We start from the raw sequence: 24127 nt of genomic DNA, 5'->3' as shown, positions 1-24127 counted from the left end.
AGTGGGAGTAAATAAAAATGGGATATTTGTATTTAAAAAAAATTAAATTATCCTCAATCTCCCTTTAGTCTTTGAGGTCTTTAATGTTTGCCACTGCTACTCTCCTCTCCCCAAAAACAATTAAAAACAGAAACCTTGAGTCCTTGAAACAATAATTCTAGAGCTCTCTCTTTTATTGTCATGGAATTGCCTTTATTACAACTGCTTGATAATGCTTAACCTTTTATGAGTCTCAGCTTTTGATGAAAGGGGTTCCTTTAAGGTCTTATATTGTTGGTCCACTGGTGGAAGTAAAGCAACTATCCAAAATTCCTCATCTATTTTTTCTTTTGATTTTTCGACTAAGAATCAACTTCATCAACATATTGTAAGTCAAAGAAATTTCAAATTTAGGTTTTTATCAAACACTTGAATGAAAGTGCACAGGATAGGTACAAAGGTGTAGTTACTGTAGCATAGTCTTCTATTACTTAGGTCTCTCAGGGTTATGCAAGGCCTGAAGGTGATCTAAGCAGGATAGACCCAACTACTGCATAAAACTGCAGTCTATGATTCAGTTTTGTTGTGAAATGCAATTTTCAGACATTTCGTGAGGGGACTAAATGTTTGGTGATGTAAAGTTTGGTGGGTCAAGTTCAAGTGTTAGTTTTGGCAAAAGTGTGTGTGTCAAATGTTTCAAAGTTTCAACAAACTTTTTAGTTGAATTGTGGAGCTCCACAAAAAGTACCTTCTTATATCCACTACCATTGCAAACAGTTTGTGGTCCTTCTCCACCCATGCAGCAACCCATTAGGTGCAGGTAGATAGGTAGATGAGGGTGGTGCATGACGTCATTGTTTACATTTCTGATCTTCTTCTTCTTCTGCTTTTGTGATATCCAGTAAAAAATACTTATTGAAAATTAGATACATGGTTATTGTTATAAAAACAATGTCAGTGACAGGTTTTGATTTTTATAAAATAATAATGTCGATATACTACACTGAAATAATAGAATAGAACTTCCAAATTTGCCGTCATCGCCACCTGCAGGTCAGAAGGAGAAGAATTAGAAGGAGCTAATGTTCACATAATAAATAGCAGAACACTGCATCGCAAATCTTTGAGGCCTCGAGGGGCACCAATACGTCCCGGCTGTCATACAGCGCACGCAGAAGAAGAGTTTGATATCGTCACTTCCGCCGTAGATCTAGCCGTGTCACGTGACGTCGTGTTAGCTCGGTGATTCTGCTATGTTTGTCGTTTGTGTTAATGGTTTTCAAATGCAATATTTTTTGCAATGGTTAGTTCTCCGACGTCAATGGGTGCTCCGCGGCCACTCTGACTGTCGTTTTTACCGACGGAACGAGCAATTTTTGAACAAGAACAAGGCCACTGTGCTTTCGCATGTCACGTGACCAGCATGCGGCGGAGCATTTGATAAAAAGATGGCGTGAGCGCGTCGAGGCGAAGAGGACAACAACCTGCCGAATGAGAGAGCGTTGAACGACAGTCAGGTAACATCGTCTGTGCGACTTGTAACTGTTTGTCTAACATCATCTACACAACACATTTCTTAAACACGATAACACAAACCCCTATTTATACACGGTTATTGTTTAATGCGCGCGTTGTTGTGGAAAGTGTAGCGTTGTTAAACGCGTCTGGTTGCTAACCTCGGCTAGCTACAGTGATGACACTGCGTGAGAGCGGTTAAAACAACAACAAGAGCTGACCGAGCCGCAGGGAGGTTGGAGAGAACACTGAGCCCTTCACTGTTGCCTTTGTAAGCAGAGGTGAGCGATGTAGCTGCACATGCCAACATGTGAAGGTAGAGTTTGCTAACCTCGAATAACACAAATATTTGCGAATAAATGCAAAGTGAACGCCCAACTGTATCGCGGATAAACTCAAAATAATCATTTGATATTCACGGATAATAGCATGTGTGGAAGAGAGCGGGGAATTAACATTTATGACATTTGAAGCTTTTTGAATCTCTTGACTTTAATAGCTGCACTCTGCTGCTGGCTGATATCACTACTTGTCACTAAGCACATAGCTGTCTTGTTTCGCTCGTTGTGGAGGAAACGTGTAAATGTAACTAGCTACGGTCATGGCTTAGCTGTGTCACCCTGGGCTCAATAACAAGGACGTTCTGAAGCTAAAGAGACACTGCATCGTTGTTGTCCACTGCAGTTTAACCTTAAGAGAAACAGCAAGGTAAAATTGTTTGGTACTACGACACTGTAACGCTAGATCCTGTTAGTTTGTAATGATTAACAGTCTTGAGATCTCGGAGAGTACATGAGGTAAGGGGGTTGTGTTGAGGAGGGACCAGGAAGTTGAAAGCAGGGCATTGCAAACACGTGTCATGGTTTGGGTCACTTTAGCTAGTGTCTCTGCTGTGCGTACGATCTGTTGGGATAAACGTTAATTGTGTTTTTACTACCGTTAATGTCGTAGTAGTAAGGATAATCCGGGAAGGCGTCCACAGGTTTAAGTTTCATTTTCACTTCTTCGGCAGTCTTTGTAATAGTTACTTTAATAAAATGACTGGATTTAGAAAGCCTTCTGAATTTGTTTCTTATTTTTTTAACTGTATTTTTTGGTCAAAGTTTTTTTTTATTTTTTCTGGTCAGTCAGCACCACTGTCCTTACATTAACCAATAGGTCCGAAGGAGCTGTGTGTGCATTTGTGCCTATCTTATATCATATGATATATTTATGTAGTGTCACATCTATTTGTTTTGATCAATAATTTGTAATACTGTATCAGTGTGTTATTAATGTTTAGTTGTGAATCTTGCAGATGGATCCTGGTCAGGATTTACTTCTCGCTGCATTAAGTGAGAGTGGCATTTGCCCAAATGATATTGGTCTTTTTGACGTTGATTCTCAGGATGTTACACAACCATCAACAACAGAGCAGGTACAAGTGTCTTTAATCGTTGATATTGATATACACAATTTATGGTATACTTTAATGTGTTCATATATTTACCCTTTCTCCAGTCCATCTCCATCAGTGCCCTGGATGTTGGAGGGGGAACGGAGGCAGTTAAAGCTGAGACTCCGCCTCCAGCTCCTGTAGTTGCTTTTCGGGTGAGATTACTGAATATGACGTGACAATTATGAAATTAAATTTTTTTTAAAATTTGTGTGTTGTATGTTTATTGCAATGTCAAGACTCAATGTCTTCAATGTGTCTTAACAGCACAAACCTCAGCCATCAACCACCACGTTTGTCTTAAATCAGCTGAATCAGTTGCCAACACTAGGAACGTCTATCACCAAGCAGTCAGTCACGAACCCTGTCAAACATACCATAACTGTCACCAAGGTGGTCCATGTTGCAAATTCAGCCCTAAAGGGTTCATCTTCCCCCTCTACTACAAATGCTCCTTCGTCAACCACAGTTGTGTCATCAAACAGAGACCAGGTAAGTTTGTGCCTGCTGTAGAATCATGGCATTCTCCCACTTTCGGTTTGTTTCCTTTGTTTTATTACAAGGCCTTGTTTAGCCTTTACATTTTTATTGCAACATATATTGGTGATCCAGTGTATTACTTCAGTTAGATGAAATGATATTTGACTGTGTATGGGGTTCACATATAACAGGTTAGGTTATAGATGAGTGTTTGTCAATTTTTTATTAAACTTCACCCAATAACCAACTAAACCAGGATTTGTTTTAATTTTACTGAACATGACAACACCTTGACACCAGAGAACCAAGCATTAGAACCAAGTCTCTTGGTTATAAAATTGCAAATATTTTCTGTTAACAGATTCAGTTAAAAGACTTGCTTAGAACTGGACATATGAAGAACACTGTCCTAAAGGGCAACAGTCTGATGGAGCTGATGAAGCTGAAGCCTCCGCCTGATATCGCTACACCAGTGGCAACAGCCACAGGTCCAAGTAAGTTCATTCATTCAAATTCATGTTCTTGATTTTTATTCCAATTTGAGTGGCCAATGTGTTAAACATTTTGAAACTAGAGTGTGCTCAGGATAAGAACTTGCTAATGCAGCATCACCATCTGATGTGCTGTTGCTGCAGACCTTTGTTAATGGTGTATGACCATTAACGTGAAACGGTCTTTTACATCTTATAAACAATAGCTGAGTTTGGCTGTTTCATCAACCAGTGTTATGTGTCCCACGCAGCTGTTTCTGTTTTGGCTCATCAAGTTTCAGCCTCTTATAGGAAATTAATGATTCTTGGATCAACCGTGGTTAAACATACACCTGTGTACAAACCTACTAACTCTCTGACTTTATGCAAAAGTTGTTGCCAATGTAAAGTTAGACATCATATAGACAGGTATTGCTGTTAAATTTAGATTGTGGTGTTTGCGTATATATTTTGTACATTATGTGCAAGATACAACCATCTTTACCTATGGAATATTGTTGTATAATTATATTATAGACCAGTCAAAAACTCCACAGTGGATAAAACTATACATATCACTTGTATCCATATACAGTGTTCACTTTAATATACTCTGTTATTAGGAAAATATTTTAGGCATTATTTTTTTCATGGAACATTATCCTGATAGATGTTTAGTCACAAATAACTCGGTAGTACTGGCTTTCATCAACAATCCATGCCTTTGTTTCAGGTGAAGTAAACAATGGAATCAAAAAGGAAGTAATGGGTAAAGAAGCCACCAGGATCTGGCTCAATGATGAAATGAAAATGCAAAACTTTTCACATTCTCAGGTGAGATTAATTTATTAAACATTCATTTAAACAATTGCTGCCCAATGTGTCAGTGTTGTGAAGGCACCTTAGTGAAGATGGTTTAATCTCTTAAGTAGTCATTCCAACAGCCATTTCATTTGATACTCAGAAATTCTCAGTGGAAGAAGAGCCTGAGGAGGAAGATGATGACGAGCTGGGTCATGCAGAAACATACGCAGAATACATGCCCATGAAATGCAAGTATACTTTGTATAGTATGAGTGTAGTGCTGGTTTGACCTAATAAATGTTCACACCCACAGCTTTTTTGATGCACGCGCACACTATGGTAACATTGTAAAGCAGTATCTTCAACAATGAACAGCTGTCAAATAAACTGCATTTACAATATTGGGCAATACACAGTGTGGTAAGACTCTTTGTGCAACTGCTTTTGCTCTTTTTGAGGTAAAACTCTGACCAGAATTGTTTTTTTTTTGTCCCACATGTAGTGAGGATTGGCCTGCGGCATCCTGACTCTGTGGTGGAGACCAGTTCCCTCTCCAGTGTCAGCCCCCCTGATGTGTGGTACAGGCTGTCCATCCCAGAAGAAACCATCGATCGAGGCAGTCTCTCTGCTCTGCAGCTTGAAGCCATCACATATGCAGCTCAGGTAAACAGCAGTTATATTTGTGGCTTTGCTCCTTGATGACTAATTTCAGTCAATATTGACAAATATCAGTCGTCTCGTAAACAGGTAGTCACCAAACACTACTCTTCGAAAAGCCAGACTTAATTTTCATAGTCCAACTTGGAACATTTAAAATGCAACAATTCATATTGGATGTTGACAACGTTTGGGTTTGGATTGCATTAAATACGGTGCTGTTTTAACTTTGGTCTTTTTAACTCTGCCACAGCAACATGAGACATTCCTCCCCAGTGGTGATCGAGCTGCTTATTTGATTGGTGATGGAGCTGGTGTTGGCAAAGGTCGAACCATTGCAGGGATCATCTATGAAAATTACCTCCTGGGCCGAAAGAGATCTCTTTGGTAAAGACTTTTTTTAATGTCTCCTTTTTTTTCTTTTAAATCTTTAATATATTTTAATAAAGAACATTTTATTTTATATTCATCTCTTTCAGGTTCAGTGTCTCAAATGATCTGAAGTATGATGCTGAACGGGATCTAAGAGATATTGGAGCCAAAAACATTCAGGTTCACTCACTGAACAAGGTAACTGCACTGTGCTTGAATCGTGGAATTCCCTCTTTCATCCCTCTGACATTTTTAAAGTAACAACTTGTATATGCTTTTTTACCTACAGTTCAAATATGGAAAAATCTCCTCAAAGCACAACGGAAGTGTGAAGAAAGGCGTGATCTTTGCCACATACTCGTCTTTGATAGGAGAGAGTCAGTCAGGAGGGAAATACAAGACAAGGTTTGAACAGCTCATCCACTGGTGTGGGGAAGACTTCGATGGAGTCGTATCCTTCTGTCAAAGCTTGTTGATGGCGCTCAGGTTAAGAGTTTCATTTAGATGTGAACCACTTTCTAACACCAAAGTAGCTAATGACTACCTTAACCAAGTACCTCCAGATTGTTTATGATGAGTGTCACAAAGCGAAAAATGTTTGTCCAATTGGATCATCCAAACCTACAAAAACTGGGCTTGCAGTCTTGGAACTACAGAACAAACTTCCCAAGGCTCGAGTTGTGTATGCAAGTGCTACAGGTGCGTCAAAATGAATAAAATGGTAATCACTTCCTGAACTGAATATGTATATTTCAAGGAGAATTTTAATCATGCATTCTTGATATTTTCTGTGCCAGGTGCCTCTGAGCCACGAAACATGGCTTACATGAACCGACTGGGCATCTGGGGACCGAAAACACCCTTCAGAGAGTTTGGGAATTTTATACAAGCTGTTGAGCGCAGGTTTTACTTTTTTTTAAAAAAATTTTAATTAACCTTGTTTTTTTGGTTGACTCATAGAAAGTTATTTCTAGAACTCTTGCCATAATTTTTTTTTAATTTCCTCCTCCTTTTCATATTACAGAGGTGTAGGTGCCATGGAGATCGTAGCCATGGACATGAAGCTGAGAGGGATGTACATTGCCAGACAGTTGAGTTTCACTGGTGTCACATTCAAGATTGAGGAGGTTCCTTTGAATCAGCAGTACATTAAAATGTACAACAAATCTGTGAGGCTGGTAAGAAAACAAATTTGAACGTTCACTTAACGGAACTTTCCACATTTTTTCCTGTCTTTTAAAAAAAAAATTCATATCAATACAATCCATCCTTTGTTACGCCTCTTTAGTGGGTGAGCGCTCGCGAGAAGTTCCAGCTGGCAGCAAATCTGATGGACGCAGAACAGCGCATGAAGAAGTCCATGTGGGGACAGTTCTGGTCTGCTCACCAGCGCTTCTTCAAGTATCTTTGCATTGCATCCAAAGTCTGCAGAGTGGTGCAGCTCGCAAGAGAGGATGTCCAGAATGGAAAGGTCAGGAGAGAGCCTGCACTATGGCCTGTGTTTTAATGATTCTAATTTACCAGAGGGTGTTATACGAAAGTGACACATTTCTATGTTGATATTAAATAGTTATGTATTGTGAACAAAACCAGCCTGTGAGTTTGATGCTTAAGTGCAGCTGTGGACTATATAAATCTTTTTTCACATTGATTTGGGAACTTCTCAGGTCAAATGGGAATGCATGGATAATAACAATTTTCTCTTTTTTAGAACTTAATAAAATATAAATTCAGGAAATACCTCTCAAACTGTGTTGCTGCTTCTCTCCTTGCAGTGTGTTGTCATTGGTCTTCAGTCCACTGGAGAAGCAAGAACACTGGAGGCCTTGGAGGAAGGAGGAGGAGAACTGAACGACTTTGTGTCCACTGCAAAGTATGTGCTCCATATAGATTTATAGTAAGGTTTATTACTTGGTCTGGTTGAACCAGGAGAAACTAAGAATCACTTTGACTTGATGTGTTGCAGGGGTGTGCTGCAGTCCCTGATTGAAAAGCACTTTCCAGCCCCAGACAGACAGAAGCTCTACAGCCTGTTGGGCATCGATCTGTCTGCTAAGAAGACACCATCACCCAGTGAACCTGGCGTACAACACCAACAGAAGGGCAAGAAGAGAAAGGGTAATGGAAAATTCTGCCGTTGGCAAATAGCTTTACTTGACGTAAGGTCAACACTTGAGGGCGAGGGCTTCAGAGGTGGTCCTTCACTTCTGCTGTTCCTGAAATACCTGAGAGCTTTTGTCTTTCTATTCTTTGTCTTTCTGTTTCTATTCATAATTGTTTTTTTGATCGAAAACCTGTCTGTTATTTTAATTCCTCTCCTCAGGTACAGAGGTTAAAAAGCAGCAGAAGAAGAGACCACGAAAGCATGGTGGTCTGTCAGGTTCCAGCTCAGAGGAGAGCCAATCAGAGGATTCAGACCGAGAGTCTGGTAAAGACGGTGACAGTGACGACAGCTTAAAATCTGTCAGTTCAGCAGATGAAGACGATGACTTCAATCCGTTCAGAGATGAATCTGATGATGATGATGAAGATGGTAGGAATAAGAATTCATGACTGTTGTTTATAGACATTAACTGGCTGTTGGAAGCTTTAAAAAACATTCTTTACTTTTTTGTTTATTAGACCCATGGCTTATTAGAAAAGAACCAAAAAAAGGTAAAGAAAAGAAAAATAAAAAGAGAAGGAAGAGTATTGATCCAGACTCCATTCAAAGTGCCTTGTTAGCCTCTGGGCTGGGCTCCACCCGGCCTGCTTTCACTGCTCCTGCTCCCCTCCCTAGCGCTCCTGCCACAGGTAAACATAATACTGGATAACCAAACAGAAATTATAAAACTGTGGTTTGGCCTGGTAGTAACCCTGCATGTCTGCTTGCTTTAGTTAAGGCAGAAAGTCGGGATACCTGCCTCACAAGTCAGGACGCAGTAGAACATGCACAGAAAATGAAGAAAGAGCTGCTGGAAAAACTTGAAGAGCTGGCGGAGGACCTGCCGCCTAACACATTGGACGAGCTCATCGATGAACTGGGCGGTCCTGACAATGTAGCTGAGGTACAGTGTGAACACCTGAGGTCATGTATTTAGCAGTAATGTTATGTTTTAAGCCTGGAAGAGTATTTTCTAACTTTTCAACCATTTGTGCTTAAGATGACTGGGCGTAAAGGTCGTGTGGTCAGTAACGATGACGGCAGCATCAGCTACGAATCACGCTCTGAACTGGACGTCCCCGTGGAAATCCTCAATCTCACAGAGAAGCAGAGGTTCATGGATGGAGAGAAGGTAGGAACCATAAAAGCTACTGATTTATCTATGAGATTTCTGTAGCCAGGGTCATTAGTCTGAGTCATGTGAGGTTTTTGTATGTTTGCTCTCAGAGAGACTTGACACTACACACAGCACTTCAGAAGAGTGAAAAATTACTCTTCAACAAAATGTGACATTAAATGGTTTACAGAAATTTTAGAGTTGAACTTCTAAAGTACGTGTGACTCAAGTTTTGCACCTAATGACTGGGAGTTCTTACATTTGTGTGTTGACAGCCATCAACGACATTCTCATTTTGAGGAGTTCCTTTTGTAAAATGTGAAGTAAAAAATGAGTTTATTGACTTTAATGAATTTTTCACACAAACAATGTAGCCCAGTGCCCCTCTAGTAGATGTAATTTGAAACTCTTTGACAGAGTGTGACTAACACAGAACTACTTTTTGTCTCAAACTAGAACATAGCCATTATCTCTGAAGCAGCCAGTTCAGGTATATCCTTGCAAGCTGACAGACGAGTGAAGAACCAGAGACGAAGAGTTCACATGACGTTAGAGCTGCCATGGAGCGCTGACAGAGCTATACAGCAGTTTGGTAAGTAGATACTAATCATTGACATTTCTGCAAGTTCTTATCTTTACATACATGATGACGTGGTTAAATATGACATGGTCTTTTTATTTTGCTGACACAGGGAGAACACACAGGTCAAACCAGGTCACAGCCCCAGAGTACGTTTTCCTCATATCAGAACTGGCAGGAGAGCAGAGATTTGCATCAATCGTTGCCAAAAGGCTTGAAAGTCTGGTGAGAACGTCCTGGCCTCGTAGTTTGGAGTTTCTTTCCAATCAAGGCCTACTGTAGTCATTCATATTTAATACCTGCATATGTGTTTTCTCATCAGGGTGCTCTCACTCACGGGGACCGAAGAGCAACAGAGACCAGAGACTTGAGCAGATTTAACTTTGACAACAAAGTGAGTACACCAACAGTTCCTGAAGTTTTCCTTGGAGTTTGTGTATTGCTCATTTTCTCCAGTGGCTCACTTGTTACTTTTTTTGCAACAGTACGGAAGAAACGCTCTGGAAATTGTGATGAAGTCAGTAGTAAAGCTTGATGCTCCATTAGTGTCTCCACCCTCTCACTTTAAAGGGGACTTTTTTAAAGGTATGACTCATCCTGTCTACACAAGAAAGAGAGATTGTATTTATTCTGACATACTTATAATCAAACAGGTTTACCTTGTCTGTTCTCATTTGAACTTGTCTTAAGCTCACTTAATGACTTTATATTTTTTTGTAGAAATTCAATGCGGACTAATAGGCGTGGGCCTCATAAATGTGGAGGACAGATCTGGTATGCTGTCACTGGACAAAGGTATGTGGAAATGAGTGTGCCCTTTGGCAGCGTAGTACCCTGCTTCACCACATGGGGTTATGGTTTGCAATCAATGATGGCTATTGTACACTGAGAATTCCTAAACCTAAACCTGGTGCATTGTCTCTGTCACAGACTACAACAACATTGGAAAGTTCCTGAATCGTATTTTAGGCATGGAGGTCCAGCAGCAGAATGCTTTATTCCAGTACTTCTCAGACACGCTCTCAGCAGTCATTCAAGAAGCCAAAAAGAACGGCAGATACGACATGGGCATTCTGGGTAAAAGAGTGTTTATACTACCATTTTGTCTTTAACATGCTCAACAAGAAAGTTTTTTAAAAGATGGTAAACAAGATGTAAACAAACACACGGTGTTTACATCTAACATCTCCTTTGGTGTTGTGTTAGACTTGGGCTCTGGTGACGAGAAAGTAAAGAAGGTAAACTGCAGGAAGTTCCTAACACCGGGCTACACCACGTCAGGACATGTGGAACTCTTCACAGTAAGTCTGTTAATATTTCTATGACGTGTACTGATAATGGTAGAATAGGCTTAACCTGACTGTTGGTCTCTTCCTAGGTAAGTGTGGAGAGAGGAATGTCGTGGGAAGAAGCAACTCATGCTTGGGCGGATCAGAATGGACCAGATGATGGCTTCTATGTTCAGGTATACAACAGTGTGTTTGACTATGTGGTTTTAAACAGTTGTTATCTTTAAATACTATTTCTGTACTTAAAATATCTTGATATAATTCAGCAGACTAAGTTATATTTGGTAAAATGTCACCTTGCCCTTCACACTAGCAATAAGTGAGTAGTAAGAAGAAACAGGAGTTTTCTGATGGTGTTATACAGTAATTTATGTCACTGTCTCCTTTCTGTTCATTATATAACAAGCCTTAAGATAAGTTACTCTGGGAAGTACTTAATAATGACCTTAAGATATGGTTTTCTTAAAAGATATAATTAAATATTTAATCAAATCACAAACTCAATTGTGGTCCAAATGTCCTAGACCACAATCAATTCAGTTAATTCATTGCAATTAGTTACATTGATTGGTTAATTACAGTAAAATCAGTAACAGGCTTTACTGCTGTAACAGCACCAAAAAAGAACAGGCTTCTGCCTGTATCACAACATTTTTTTTAAGCATTGATTCTAGAAATACTTAAATCTCAACTTTATTATTTTATTTTAAAACTCAAATTTCTGTTTCGTTAACTGACAACTCCCTCCCAAAACCAAATGTTTAATCCAGGAAACATTATTCTCACACACTGAACCTGGGCATGTATTTATAATGACCCACTTAAGATGTTGTTCTTCCATTTCAGACCAGGAACAACAAGAAAACAGCCATATTGGTTAAAGAAGTGAACAGTAAGAAGAGGCTGTTCCTGGTGTACAGACCTAACACTGGCCGGCAGCTCAAACTGGAGACGTATGCAGACATAAAAAAGAAGTTCAAAAAGGTTTGAAAACATCTTTGTTCCTCGTCATTAGTCACATGACCCTATGAGTGGCCGCAGCTCAACTTCTGTCTTCTGCTCAGGTCCTGTCAGAAGATGCCAAGCAGCACTGGACGGACCAGTACAAGTCGTCTGCACTAGTCTGCTCTCATGCATATTGGTATGTGCATTTATAATGACAGTGTAAAGGTGCAGATTAATTTAACAGCAGTATTTAAATCCTGTTTGTACTCTTACGTGGTCTTGTGTAATATTTTGTTAGATTTAGAAAATTAAGGACAGAATGGTGATTCAAAAAAAGTCATTCTGAAAAGTTGCACTTAATTCAATGGGTCAGAATTCTTTCTAAACTCCTGCTGGGCAGTTGTGGAACTAGAATAATAAGCTAGAATAATAATTTAGTTGGGTTAAAAAATAACTCTAAGGACTCCAGAAACACTGTGGTGAGTCACAGTGTTACATTTAGACAACTTCCTTATCAGGGTTAGTTATTTTAGTCATGTCTGCATACAGAATTTGCCTGCACCAGGAAATATTCAGTCACTCAAAGAAAAAAACAAATCAAAGCAGGATTGAATGTACTGTTCCTTTATTTATTAACCTCCTAAAAAGACTTAGACCGTAATGTATATGTAAATAGTAAAATACACAACCTTTGTCCAGAAATACAAATGGGTAGTCCATCATACTGTATAGATAATACCAAAATAGAACTACTGTGAAAATGTACACTGTTACAGGCACTAAATCAAGTGGAATTGCAGTGCAGTGAAAACAGCATTAAAATAAACGAATTACAGTGGTAAACCATGGCTATAGTTCTATATAAAAGTGAATGTACACTATTTAATGAGTAGTGTGGTTAATATGTTTTTATTTTCTCAATACAAAGTTTTTAGCCTCAGACATTAAAGTCTGTCTCTTCCATCCTGTTCCCATTCCCTCTAACGCCAGAGACCGTCACTTTTACTCCACTGTTTTTGCCCACAATCATCTTCATAGTCCACAGTTGTTTTATTGTGGTATGATGTTTGTATCTTTTCATGTGACTTGTCAATCACATACATTTCTGTCTGCCTGTAATTTGTTACCTAATACTTAAACTATTGCTAGCTTTAGACGTTGACCAGTGTTTGTGTTTCACCTACAGGCGGGGCAACTGTAAGAAAGTAGCCATGGGCCTACAGTGTGAAGTCGGTCTTCGTTGTAGGACTTACTATGTTCTGTGCGGATCGGTGCTTAGTGTGTGGAACGAGCTGGAGGAAGTCCTGACTCCTGTGAGTGGAACCAATGTCAAGGTGCAGATTGTTCGTCTCAGAACAGAGGACGAGCAGAGAATAGTTGGTAAGTTAAAGGACTCATTTAAACACATGGGGAACATTAGAGATCTTTTACACTGAGTTATCTTTTTATTTCCACCTTCATCTGCTAATGTTAGGTTTGCAGGTTGTTGTCAGACAAACTTTTATTATTCTGTGTTGAGGTAGTTTTTTTTTTTTGTTTTTTAAAATATTTCAACATTGTACTGATAACCTGATTAAAGTGAACCATCTAGTTCTTAGTATTGTTTCTTTATACAAACATTTCATCAGTATGGTTCATCAGTTTGTTGACGTGACCTATGTAAGGTCACGTCAACAAATGTAAAATGTACATTTTTAACCATGTATCCTTTTTTCCCCCCAGGTTTGTTGATTCCGGCCAACTGTGTGTCTCCATTAATTAACAAGCTGTCAACATCGGACCACTGCCAGCAGCTTGCTGTGCAGGAGCAGCAGAAACGACAGCAGCTCCACCCTCAAAGTCTGAGTCATGCACCCAATACATAGTTTTGGCTGGATCTCTCTGCTTCATTAGCGTTGAGCCCCCCTCCGCCCCTCGTGGTAAACTTCCATTATGAAGGGGTCTGCTTTGGTTAACATCTGTGCGTGCACCACAGACTGGAGGACCACCGATGCTTGATCTGTTCCCTCTCTATCCTAGTGACGCTGAAGGTCTGAGCTGCCGCTCTGTGGCCACTGTGGTGATTCTCTGTTGTACAGCCGTAGATGTACAGCTTTCAGGGTTTTTGTTTTCTTCTTTAATTTTATTCTGCAAAGACTCTAGTTTTCACCTCAAGTAAATTTGACAGGTGATGTATTGTCCTCTGACATTCAGAGTGAAAAATGTTATTGTTCCAGACAGTGTAAACTCAGAGGCCTGTAGCTGTTATTCACTCCTCACACGTACTTTAAGATGCTCGACTCACATCACTCGCTCTTACTCACACACCCTGTCCCGTTGTTCATACCAGAGTCAAAGAAGACGGTGGAAGTCTGGCTTTTAGTCCACAACAGCCACAGTAATTTGTGCTTAGAACACCTAACAACTCCGTACTCATTATTCAGTACTAATGTAGCGGGAGAGTAATTATTCGGACGTCGAGCTGCAGACTGAGAACCTGATAAAAGTATGTTGTCATATTCACTTGTGGACATATCAAATCAACTTCCACCGTCAAAAACTGCTGTTTTACTGTTTCGTTGACTCAGAATGAACTGATTAAACTTACATTCTATATTCTGCATCATTTTGGTGCTTTGTGTTAGTTACACCTCTACAAAAGAAAGCATTTCTTTAAAAAGTTTTGATTTCTTTGTAGTACATAAAAAACAAACTCCCGCACCACTAAAATGTATTGTACAACACTTAAAAAAAATAAGTGAATCTTTGCATCAATAAACCAGACTGAGCCCAGATACATGGGTTGAAGAGAGGTAGTTTAATAAACAGTACTTCAATGTTCTGAAGAAGTTGTTGGAAACAAATTAAATGCATTTTCCAAGCCAGCATTTGTTTATGAGGCTTTTATAGACAACAGGAGAATTTCCACATAGAACATTTACCTTGCGATTGGCCCAGTTTGAACTTGTGCCCCTTTTTTAATGGTATCGCTTAGGTGGAACCATGTAAGAGACACACTGACTGAGGAGCATGAATGAACAACGAAGTTAACTATCCAAACTTCTCCTTTATTCATGATTCAGAATAAAGCAGCTCTAATAGGTGTTATTATCTGACCTCGGCATGAATGGGTGTTCACGTGAGTTCAGTTTTTCTGACCTTTTGACCAGTACCTTGTTAACACTGTACACTCATAGTGGCTATATTAACTGCTCAACAGGCGTAGTGCTGTTCGTAGTAGTTCGTAGCCTAGTGTCGCTTTCTCATTCTGCCACGTTTCTTTACTTTGATGGTACAGGTAATTAAACTCAAACATGAGATTGCGTCACTGCAGCTGACCAATCCCAAAGCTGGTATGATGTTGATAGGCATGACCTTGACTAAAATCTGCATCACTTTCTTGCTTTCAGTTTCCGGAGCACTCTGATGTGTTTACGTCTTTCTTTAATCCACTCAGGGGTTAAACCTGTACAAAGGCCGTCTTTACGTGACAGAATCCCAAGGTTTCACGTTGTTCCTCAGATGCATGACTAGGACTGAAACGATCCTTTCACGCCTCTACTCAGTGACGTTGTTCTGTGGCTCTGTCTTCAGCTGCATTTACAGCTCAGTGTCTTTGCAGCACATTTTCATCAATACCACACTAATGCCTATTCTTCCTTGAACCCATTTTTTAATAAATCAATGATGGCTGTTGTTTAAAACTGCTCTTTTACTCTTTGCTTCCTTTGTGGGATATTCCATTCTCTTAAATCTGCACTGGAAGGGACAGTGTAAATACTGGATATGTGAGCTGTCCCCATAAAAGATGGGTTTTCTGTTCGATGTGTGGGTTATTTACTCGTGTATAGGTGTGTATTATAAGACCCACAAACAGACTAGTGTTTTTGTATCATGCCAATGTGCATTTTATACCATTTGTACAAGGATCTAGGCTGAGTTTTTTTTCCTCCCACCTCCATTCAGCATATCTCACAGTATTGATACATGAAAATACTAATACATGTCTCAAGGACAGCAGTTCATCTCCTCTGTCCTCTGACCTTGTCAATCTTCAATCACAACACAAACCTACGTTTATTTTTTTCAGTTTTCTGCACATGGGCTGCTAAACTAACATTGTTTTGGAATGGGGTATAAAATGTGACGGCAGATCTGAAGTGGAGAGTTTCTCCTTTTATTGCACGAGTTGCACTACTGACAAAGAGTTGTACAAAATTCTGCGTTACCTATACATCAATGATTGTGATGCTCAATAAAGCTTGGTATACTTCTACCTCTCACTGCTGGTCATTTTAGTATTTTACACTTACACTTGGCATTTAGACTGAACACTAAACACATCGTGTAATTAAAGGCAACGTTTGAATAATAACCTATTTGGTATATAGTTAATGTTTGTAGATATAATATGTAATGTTATGGGTGTGGACATCGTATTCAAGGGAGGAAGATGGTGGTATATATGGAATGGAAAGAGTATTACAGGAAATTAGTAGTAAATATATATTTGAATTTTAAACCATTTTAATGTATGATACAACATTTTTAAATTATGAAACATTCAAATCCAGAAAAACATGGTATGTAAATTACAAGTGCTTGTTGTAAATGCAATGTTGTATTACAAAAAATAACATAATTCAAAGTTTATACAGCACCGATTGTAAAATTCTAAGTGTACTGATTTTGATGATGGTGCTTAATGATAGCACTCAGCAATATGGTTGAATGTGCTGTTAAAAAATTAGACAGTAAAATCAGAATATCCAAAATATTGTTATATCAAGGTATTTAAGATGTAGTCAAGTAAGTTACAACTTCTACCTTAAAGAGCACTGCAAGAATAATCACAAAGTATATACACAGTGTAAGAAACAAATAAGAAACAGTTTAAAACCTTTAAATCAGAATATTGGAAAATATGCAGAGGAAAAGTCGGAGAGCTGTATGACAGAATTCATTTCCTGTGGAGTCTGTGGTTCTCCTTGGAAGGAAAAGGTCTATGAATTGTTTCTGTGACTCACCATGTTCTGAGTTTGGTACTGTTTTATTTGGACTGCTTTAAAGTTTTTATTTTTGGTAAAAAGAAAAATAAACAAGTTTTAAAAGTAGTAATATTGGTTTAAATTCGAATGTCAATTTCAACACAAAATCGGATTAATTTAACTATGCTATTAAGTAAAACGATGATGACAAAAACAAACGTAAAATTCCCACCATGGACCATCCTACTCAGGGTTGGAGGTCAGACCCTTTGTCTCAGCGGGAGTCCTGTCCTATAAAAACAGTGTCCACTCTTCTCCAGTCTCCTGGTGGAGAGGGAACACAGCGTCTTTACGGCCGCATGGCTTCACGATAGTACGAATGGATTCCTAAACTTTTACATCCCAATCCTTACACCCGTCTACCTCGTATAATTAAATCTCCTCAGGTTGAATTCCCGCAGCTGAAGCCATGGACGCGCCTCCACAGACAAAGACAGGTATATTCGAACTGCTGCTCCTGTTAGCGTGGCACGAGCCTTTAAGTTAACCGTAAACAAAAGCATTTTACTGCACTAACCGTGCTGTACTCATTCACACTGTACCATCTAACTACTCCCATGTGCACACAAGAGGGTGGCATGTTAACTCATTCTTTCCTAAAAAGTCGCCACTCTGCTTTTTGACACGTTTTTTTAAATCCTCCTCGGCTTTAAAATATAAGTCAGAGCCGTCCACATGTTCTTCTTTAAAATGAGAGTAACCTTTTCAGAGAGTTCAAAAAGTGTTTTTTTAAAGTGTTTTTTTTTAACAAATATGTTACGTCAAAGTGTTAAAATGTTAGTACAATTTTTAAATGAGCGGACAATTTTGCGTTATTTTCTGTGAATTTTAATGTGTTTTTGTGAAAAAGACAAAAAAACAAACAAAGAAAATGAGTCTTCTTGATGAGCCGCAGCGGTACAGTTGCAGTGTTAAAAGCACAGTGGGTGTCAATATAAAGTGACGGCCATATTTGCCGGTGCCGCTGTTGTAAACAAAAAGTGAGAGACAGACGCTTCACTGAATTTCGGGTCATTTTTATTTCTTTAATTTACAATGTCTCTGGGAATGTCTTACAAACCCAATGTCCATCAGCATATTCCGGGAACTTCTGGGAACCAGGGTAAGGAGAAAATATCTGGGTAAATCAAAGTATCGCTTTGTTAAACCGTGTGTTAAATTCAGGGTCTCGGAGAATACCTGGAGAAAGACCGTGTCTGTAGTTTTTGTCCAGTTATATATATAGGGTCAGATCCTGGGAGCTAGGCTAATTCATATCCGCCATTATTACTAATGTAAAAGAGCGCCATCCGTGATATCAACCGGCGAACAAACACGACTTGGATGAAAGACGAGAAAGCAGCGCTTCCTAAGCTGTGGATCCCTGTGCTCTGGGGTCGCGGTCCCGGAGGGCGGCTGCCGTTACGCGGTGACAAAAATGTATCAGTTGTGTCTTCTTGAGCCAGCCTTGTTCCGTTTCCTCCATGATGCTCCTCAGTGCTCGCTGATCGATCTGCCTCTGATTTTTTTACAACTCTTTGCGGACATCTGGTGGCGAAGAAACGGCACTGCAGGTAAACAAAGCAGCGGGAGAGACGACACAACGGAAGATAAAAATTACAAAATCCCAACAATTGTAATTAATATCGGAAAGATAGAGCGGTATAGTAGAAAAGCACTGTCAATTTAACATTACGTTTAAAAGTGTACAAGAATTGCGCGTGGATCACGACGTGTAATTTACGAGACAACGGTTAATAAACAGATCAAAGGATCTTTGTTCATTTCGACATCATTTTGTCTTCCAGTTATTTTGTACTCCTTTGTGTCGTGTTTAATTTTTTCGCGCGTCGTTTTTTAATTTATGTAGCCTTTTACGAGTTTTTTTCTACAAATTTTGTATTTGTATTTTCTATTTTTGTTCCTTTTGTCCCTTTTGCTATCTTTATTTTGGTTTATGTCTTATTCTTTATTTTTGCATGTTTTGTGTTTATTGCTTATTATTCACAGGGCAGATTGTGTACTATTAATATTTGTATTTCTATTTTGAACCTATTGTTTATTATCTTAATAGACAATGGAATCAGGGGGTGTAATAGTATTAGTACTAATATTATTAGGCAACCCCGATAGAAATATACAGTTCAAATAATTTTCAATCAATAATTTCCTGTAACATTTTTTTCATTTGTAAACAGTTGGAAACCTCCAGTCTCCCTCAGCAGCTAACCTGGCCACGTTGCAGTCTTACAGACCTCTTCTAAGTGACTATGGACCTCCATCTCTGGGATTTTCACAGGTCGTTCTTACAAATAATAACAACAAATAATTATGTTCATATTAATGTGGCATACAATTAAATACATTCTTAAACTTAATAAAAAGCAAACTATCAAGCTCAAAGATTTGTATTTTCAATTTTCTAAATACATTTGTTCATAGGTAATGTTCTCAGCTAAATGTGCATATGTACATATTACTCACAAGTAAGAGAGATAAAAGATGTGAAGGGTGTTATATTGAAGTTATCTTGCAATTACTGCTTCTACCCCAGGGCTCCACTGGCAGCCAAGTACCTCAGAACAAATATGCAGAGCTCCTGGCCATCATTGAAGAACTTGGGAAGGAGATCAGGCCCACGTATGCTGGAAGCAAGACTGCAATGGAGAGACTGAAAAGAGGCGAGTACAGACCTGTACGATTGAACAAAGTGTGGTAGTGCACAAGTTCAGTACCTTTAAATTCAGTACTGTTAATCTTAACTGCCTTGGCCTTTCTTCTGTAGGAATAATCCATGCCAGAGGACTGGTGCGTGAATGCCTGGCTGAGACGGAGAGAAACGCAAGGTCCTAGCTACAATCACACATTTGTCTTTGCAAGAAGAACTAACAGTGTTGCGCCTCATCAAAAACAATAAATAACTTGCATGGGATTTCCTGTGAGAGGAGGAGGTAAACGAATAATGAATGGAAAAGGAAGTTCAGCTCCTAGAGGAAATGAAAAAAAAAACCCAAAACAAACAAAAATAACATTTTTGACTCTTAGCGGGGATCACAAGGATCACACTTGTGGATTAAAAAATTTAAACAATTCGTTTTTATGCACCACTTTTCGGATCCTAATCTTGAATTCATATTTAAATAATTGGTTTATGCATGTGAGAGGGCCCATGATTTAATTGTTGATACACTGCATGGCTTGTACAGGGTTAGGGGGCTTTTTGATAGTGTTTGGTCTGTTTTCAGACCCCTGTTACACATGAGTGATTGAGGGACACATGTGCAAACTGTATTAGTTCATTCGTGTTGAGGATGGTTTTGGTATAAAAAAAGGAAAATGCTGTTACTTGCATCTTTGTATGTATTTATTACTCAGTGTAATAAATTGTATTTTCAACATAGGCGTCAGTGTGATTTGATCCTATGCAGACTTGTCCTGTGGTTGTGGATTATGTACAAGTGGCAACACAAAGCTGCTTATTTATATCCTAAATGTTAAAATATTCAATACAACCACTGCAATGGATGTTGCTATTATATTTGTTTTTGCATAAAAAAAATCTTAATACATACAGGTGCATCTCAAAAATTGGCAATTGAAAGTATACAAATATTGAGCATTTTCACCATAATTTGTATTTTCAGATGCGCCTGTACTTCCAGTTTCAATTAGTACATACTACACTGTCACAGCATAATTATTTTACACATTTCTTCTACAAGAATAAACTAATCGATTTGTTGTGGATGTATCAAACAAAGTACATTATTAACCTTTTATTAATACTCTTAATTGTCTAATACAGCTAAAATCTGAAGAATGGTAGAATCACCGTCTCCTGTATTTACTCATGTGCCGCCTCTATCTTGGAACAGCTATTGGAAACGCGCAGTGTAAGGACTGGCCAATCACAGTTCAGCATTTTGGCCACTTTCTGACCAATAGTGTTGCAGGTTGTGAACGTTACAGAAGCTAGCTATCTCTGCAGTGCAGTGGCCAACCAGCAACTAACCAGCTAAATTAACTTATCTAAATGAATATGGAGGGACTATTGCAACAACTCAACAGGTATGGTGGCTACTATCTAGTGCGTATTCTTAGCTTTCTGTCATATCATATACGTGCCACAAATTTACACGGGCTGTCTGCGCTCTGTCTACAAAGCTTTAATAACCCAAGTTAGCTCAACTTGGCTAACGAGCTAACCGTTTGAATTGGCTATGGCGGTAGACGTAGCATCAGATTAGCTGGTTACAGAACTAACAGCCAACTTTACATACATGCAACATTTATTAGTGTTGACAGACTGGGTGCACACAGCATTTTTTACTGTCGATGTTATGGCGTCCTGCTGCTAATGCTACTGTGATATATCTGTGTTATTGCTGGTCAAATAAATCACTCAGTCAAACCTCGACAGTTGAGACTTTTGTGTATGTTATTCATAGCCATAAAACGAACCGCTTTGACACAGTTCCTCACAGGAAGTATGGGTCATGTCAGACACAAGATCGCGGAAATGGAAGACTGTGACATAAATATAACCAGTTTAATGTTTATTAGTGTTTGTCAGTCTGCTTGACACCAGTTGGATGTTGATGTCATGATGAATATGTTTTAGGTTAAAAAAATGAAGTTACAATAGACCAGGAAAAGACCTTCACCTTTGACAGCAGAGTATATTTTATCTTCGTTAATGCACAACAAAACCTCTGTCCAGAAAGATAGTTTCAAAACACATTTTCTTCTTTCTCTAGACATGCAAATGTATTATGCTAACAAGACAGTTGATAACATAAGGCTGTTATTACATGTACCTCACTAGTCACTATATCAACTTTATTTAGTCTGTATTTTCATTTTGCTCTTTAGATTACTTATTAAATGGTGCAGTTAATGTCCGAGCATTTCCTCCCAACACAAGGTTGTCAAAAGAAGGTCATCGCGTCTGAGAACACTGTACTTTAAACTACAGTTTCCACAATCTCTCGAGAATCAAGAGGCTTTTTTCCCATCAGCTCACAAGTTCTTAAATGTTAATTTAATCAAGTCTTTTAATTAGCAAAGAGACATGGTGTGAAAAATACATTATGTCTGGATCTGAGCTACTTACTAAAGCAGGCTTAACAACAGAGTACATTTCTTATTGCTTAAACTTTTTGTTGTACTTTTTTCATTTTAACTTCATTTATGGTTCAGAGGTCTGCCAAAAAAACCTAAAAGCAATCTGTTTTATTGGATTGTGTCAGAAATACTGCAATATCAGCAAGTTTTTATGACATGTATGGATTGTATTTAATTAACAATATGTGCAAATTTAAATGCACTTTGTTGATTTATCATGAAAGTAGCATCATCAATTTATAACAAATGTGAAACCTCAATATTTGTCACCTCGCTATGCACTTAATATACAACTTTCAAAATTTTATGTCTTTGTTTTACTAACCAAAATTCAAATCGTTTGTGTGTGTGCTACACTTATTTCTAGGATATATAAACATGATCTCACTTAAGTTCCATGTCTTCTAGAACACAGAAGAAATTCAGTGTTTTTTCTGTTCCTCACCATCTCTAGAAAATTGAATAAGAGCACATCCCCATTTGCCAGGTTCGGGTTGTTTGTGTTCTTTCATCTTAATTCCTTTGGTAGATTGTCCTTTGATATAACACATAACAGACAGACAAGGTTATTTATAGTGCGTTTATTTCCATCAACAAAGAGAACTAAGGTAAACAAAGCTCAAAACTTCAAAACATGTACAGTATGGGTCACGTGGCAGTAGTTTGGAATCAGGATTGGTTTTTCACCGTTATATTGGCGCCTTTTGCCCCTCAGAAATGTGTTATCAATGAACAGAACCTCATCTGTGCCTTGTATTCTGGGTGAGGGCGAGGAGCTGTGTCTGTGTTCAATAAATATTATTCAGTAAAGGTCTTTGTAGTACTGTTTGCAGTATCAACAAGTGTTGGTCATATTCCTGAGAAGTTCTGCATGCAGTACAGGAAAAAAGAGTATCTGAAATGAACAGTATCTTCAGTTTATTTGTGCATCTGTTTGAGAACTGACAGCTTTCGTGATGGATACAATATGAAGAGCAAACATTTACCCTCTCTGTGCCTGTGGTCTCCTGTCCTCTGTTCTCAGCTGTCAGACTGACCCCCTCTGCATGGGCTCATAAACATGTCCACAGATGACAGTATCTCTGAGGATGTGTCCAGTTCTGGGCCTCTGAGCCATTGCCATGTTGGTGGTTATGGAGATGGGGGTAAGGGGAGCGAGACCTCCCTGGTGTCCTCTGAAGGAACATCAGCCTCTGGCCTGGCTGTCTCAGAGGAAAGACACACAGCCTCCAAAACCACAGGAGGCACAGTGGAGAGCAGGCCTATAGACATCACACCAGCATGTGACAAGATCAGGTGCAGCAACTGTAAACACCTCCATTACACTGACATACAGAATATGCAGTACAATAAGACAGTAGTTAGTTTGGGTGAGCAGTCAAATGATTAAACAGGGGCATTCACTTTAACCACTTCAACTCTTTAATAATATAAGAAGTCCAATATTATCATAGACTTGTATGCTTATTAATCACAATTTATTTGGTGATTTTTAATTCAATAATTTTAATTGTTGTGTAACACAATTGACCGAATTTGTCTGAATTTATACACTGAAAATATAAATAATTAAAAAACATCTACTGACAATTCTACAGAAAAAAACACCCCTGAAAAGAACAAGAGGCCTATTTTCTTCTGATGTTAAATTCTGATAAATAAATATCCCCTAAATATCTTTTTCATATTGAAGAAAATCTATAACGGTTTTAATTTTTTTTTCAGGAGTCTGTGTCTGGGCACAAAGGAAGTGCTTGAATGTGGGAAAAACCTCCCGTTCATCAATCCAAGCTCTCTTGAGACCCTTCAAGCTTTGGTTCAGGAGATCCAGAGCAGTGGAGAGACGGACCCAGAGATCTGGAAGGACTGTGAGGTAGAAACCTGATACAGAGTTAAATCTAGATATAAATAGAGTTAACTGAATGAAATCACATTACCTCTGAAGGATGTTGATGGGTTTGGGATGGGGTAAAAGAAACATTGTACTTCAACTTCCTGTTTGTTTTTGCAGATCACTAGAATAATACATAGAGTTACACTTCCTTATTAATCAAAGATGGCGCAAAAAAAAGGATTCCCAGGAGGTTTTGCTTTCTGCTCTTTTCTGCTACAGGGCCGGTGGCTGCATCTGTTTCAGTTGGTTGAAAAGCAATACCAAGAGCAAATACTCGCTCAGCAGGCACAATACCAGTGCCAAATACCGGTAAGCTC

The 24127-nt window shown here is 38.8% G+C and overlaps 3 protein-coding genes across 8 annotated transcripts in view; all 3 read left to right on the top strand.

Moving 5' to 3' along the window:
• Positions 1-266: 266 nt before the first annotated feature.
• Positions 267-16041, top strand: sbno1 (strawberry notch homolog 1 (Drosophila)). 4 transcript variants are annotated; one of them, XM_008325603.3, is made up of 33 exons: positions 267-367; positions 2792-2911; positions 2995-3084; positions 3197-3421; positions 3771-3903; positions 4613-4713; positions 4844-4931; positions 5186-5346; positions 5594-5727; positions 5820-5910; positions 6002-6163; positions 6276-6411; positions 6510-6615; positions 6737-6890; positions 7001-7183; positions 7488-7585; positions 7679-7830; positions 8036-8245; positions 8335-8505; positions 8590-8759; positions 8856-8987; positions 9429-9564; positions 9665-9777; positions 9875-9946; positions 10038-10137; positions 10273-10347; positions 10483-10629; positions 10759-10853; positions 10931-11017; positions 11688-11825; positions 11906-11982; positions 12973-13166; positions 13509-16041. In XM_008325603.3, the coding sequence occupies exons 2-33, from the start codon at positions 2792-2794 to the stop codon at positions 13649-13651; spliced, it is 4194 nt and encodes a 1397-aa protein (XP_008323825.1). In that variant the 5' UTR covers positions 267-367; the 3' UTR covers positions 13652-16041. The 4 variants fall into 4 exon arrangements, with proteins under 4 accessions (XP_008323825.1, XP_008323826.1, XP_016894265.1 ...); XM_008325604.3 differs by lacking the exon at positions 267-367 and adding an exon at positions 1166-1496; XM_017038776.2 differs by lacking the exon at positions 267-367 and adding an exon at positions 1551-1775.
• Positions 16042-17059: 1018 nt separating this feature from the next.
• On the top strand, positions 17060-19801 carry cdk2ap1 (cyclin dependent kinase 2 associated protein 1). 2 transcript variants are annotated; one of them, XM_008325602.3, is made up of 4 exons: positions 17060-17250; positions 18991-19091; positions 19347-19473; positions 19578-19801. In XM_008325602.3, exons 1-4 carry the CDS (start codon positions 17223-17225, stop codon positions 19643-19645), a joined length of 324 nt encoding a protein of 107 aa, XP_008323824.1. In that variant the 5' UTR covers positions 17060-17222; the 3' UTR covers positions 19646-19801. The 2 variants fall into 2 exon arrangements, with proteins under 2 accessions (XP_008323824.1, XP_008323823.1); XM_008325601.3 differs by lacking the exon at positions 17060-17250 and adding an exon at positions 17747-17915.
• A 902-nt stretch (positions 19802-20703) lies between these two features.
• mphosph9 (M-phase phosphoprotein 9) overlaps positions 20704-24127 on the top strand; it is a 14946-nt gene continuing 11522 nt past the window's right edge. For both annotated transcript variants that reach the window (XM_025062502.1, XM_008325599.3), the window contains exons 1-4: positions 20704-20860; positions 22941-23212; positions 23642-23789; positions 24030-24119. In XM_025062502.1, the coding sequence (XP_024918270.1) occupies positions 22977-23212; positions 23642-23789; positions 24030-24119 (474 nt within the window). In that variant the 5' untranslated portion in view covers positions 20704-20860; positions 22941-22976. The remainder of the gene's footprint in view (positions 20861-22940; positions 23213-23641; positions 23790-24029; positions 24120-24127) is intronic.

The sequence above is a fragment of the Cynoglossus semilaevis genome, chromosome 14, assembly GCF_000523025.1.
Source record: "Cynoglossus semilaevis isolate Cse_v1.0 chromosome 14, Cse_v1.0, whole genome shotgun sequence".
In the NCBI taxonomy this organism is placed as follows: domain Eukaryota; kingdom Metazoa; phylum Chordata; class Actinopteri; order Pleuronectiformes; family Cynoglossidae; genus Cynoglossus; species Cynoglossus semilaevis.
Note: the sequence above shows the minus strand (reverse complement) of the source record. Positions and strands in the feature narration are given on the sequence as shown.

Excerpts from the sequence above, each read along its gene's own strand:
- sbno1 (XM_008325603.3), top strand. The coding sequence starts at position 2,792 with ATGGATCCTGGTCAGGATTTACTTCTCGCTGCATTAAGTGAGAGTGGC. Across the intron at positions 3,422-3,770 it reads TGTCATCAAACAGAGACCAG|ATTCAGTTAAAAGACTTGCT; the intron begins GTAAGTTTGTGC and ends TTCTGTTAACAG. Across the intron at positions 5,911-6,001 it reads AGGTTCACTCACTGAACAAG|TTCAAATATGGAAAAATCTC; the intron begins GTAACTGCACTG and ends TTTTACCTACAG.
- cdk2ap1 (XM_008325601.3), top strand. The coding sequence starts at position 17,849 with ATGTCTCTGGGAATGTCTTACAAACCCAATGTCCATCAGCATATTCCG. Across the intron at positions 19,092-19,346 it reads CATCTCTGGGATTTTCACAG|GGCTCCACTGGCAGCCAAGT; the intron begins GTCGTTCTTACA and ends CTTCTACCCCAG. Across the intron at positions 19,474-19,577 it reads AATGGAGAGACTGAAAAGAG|GAATAATCCATGCCAGAGGA; the intron begins GCGAGTACAGAC and ends TTTCTTCTGTAG.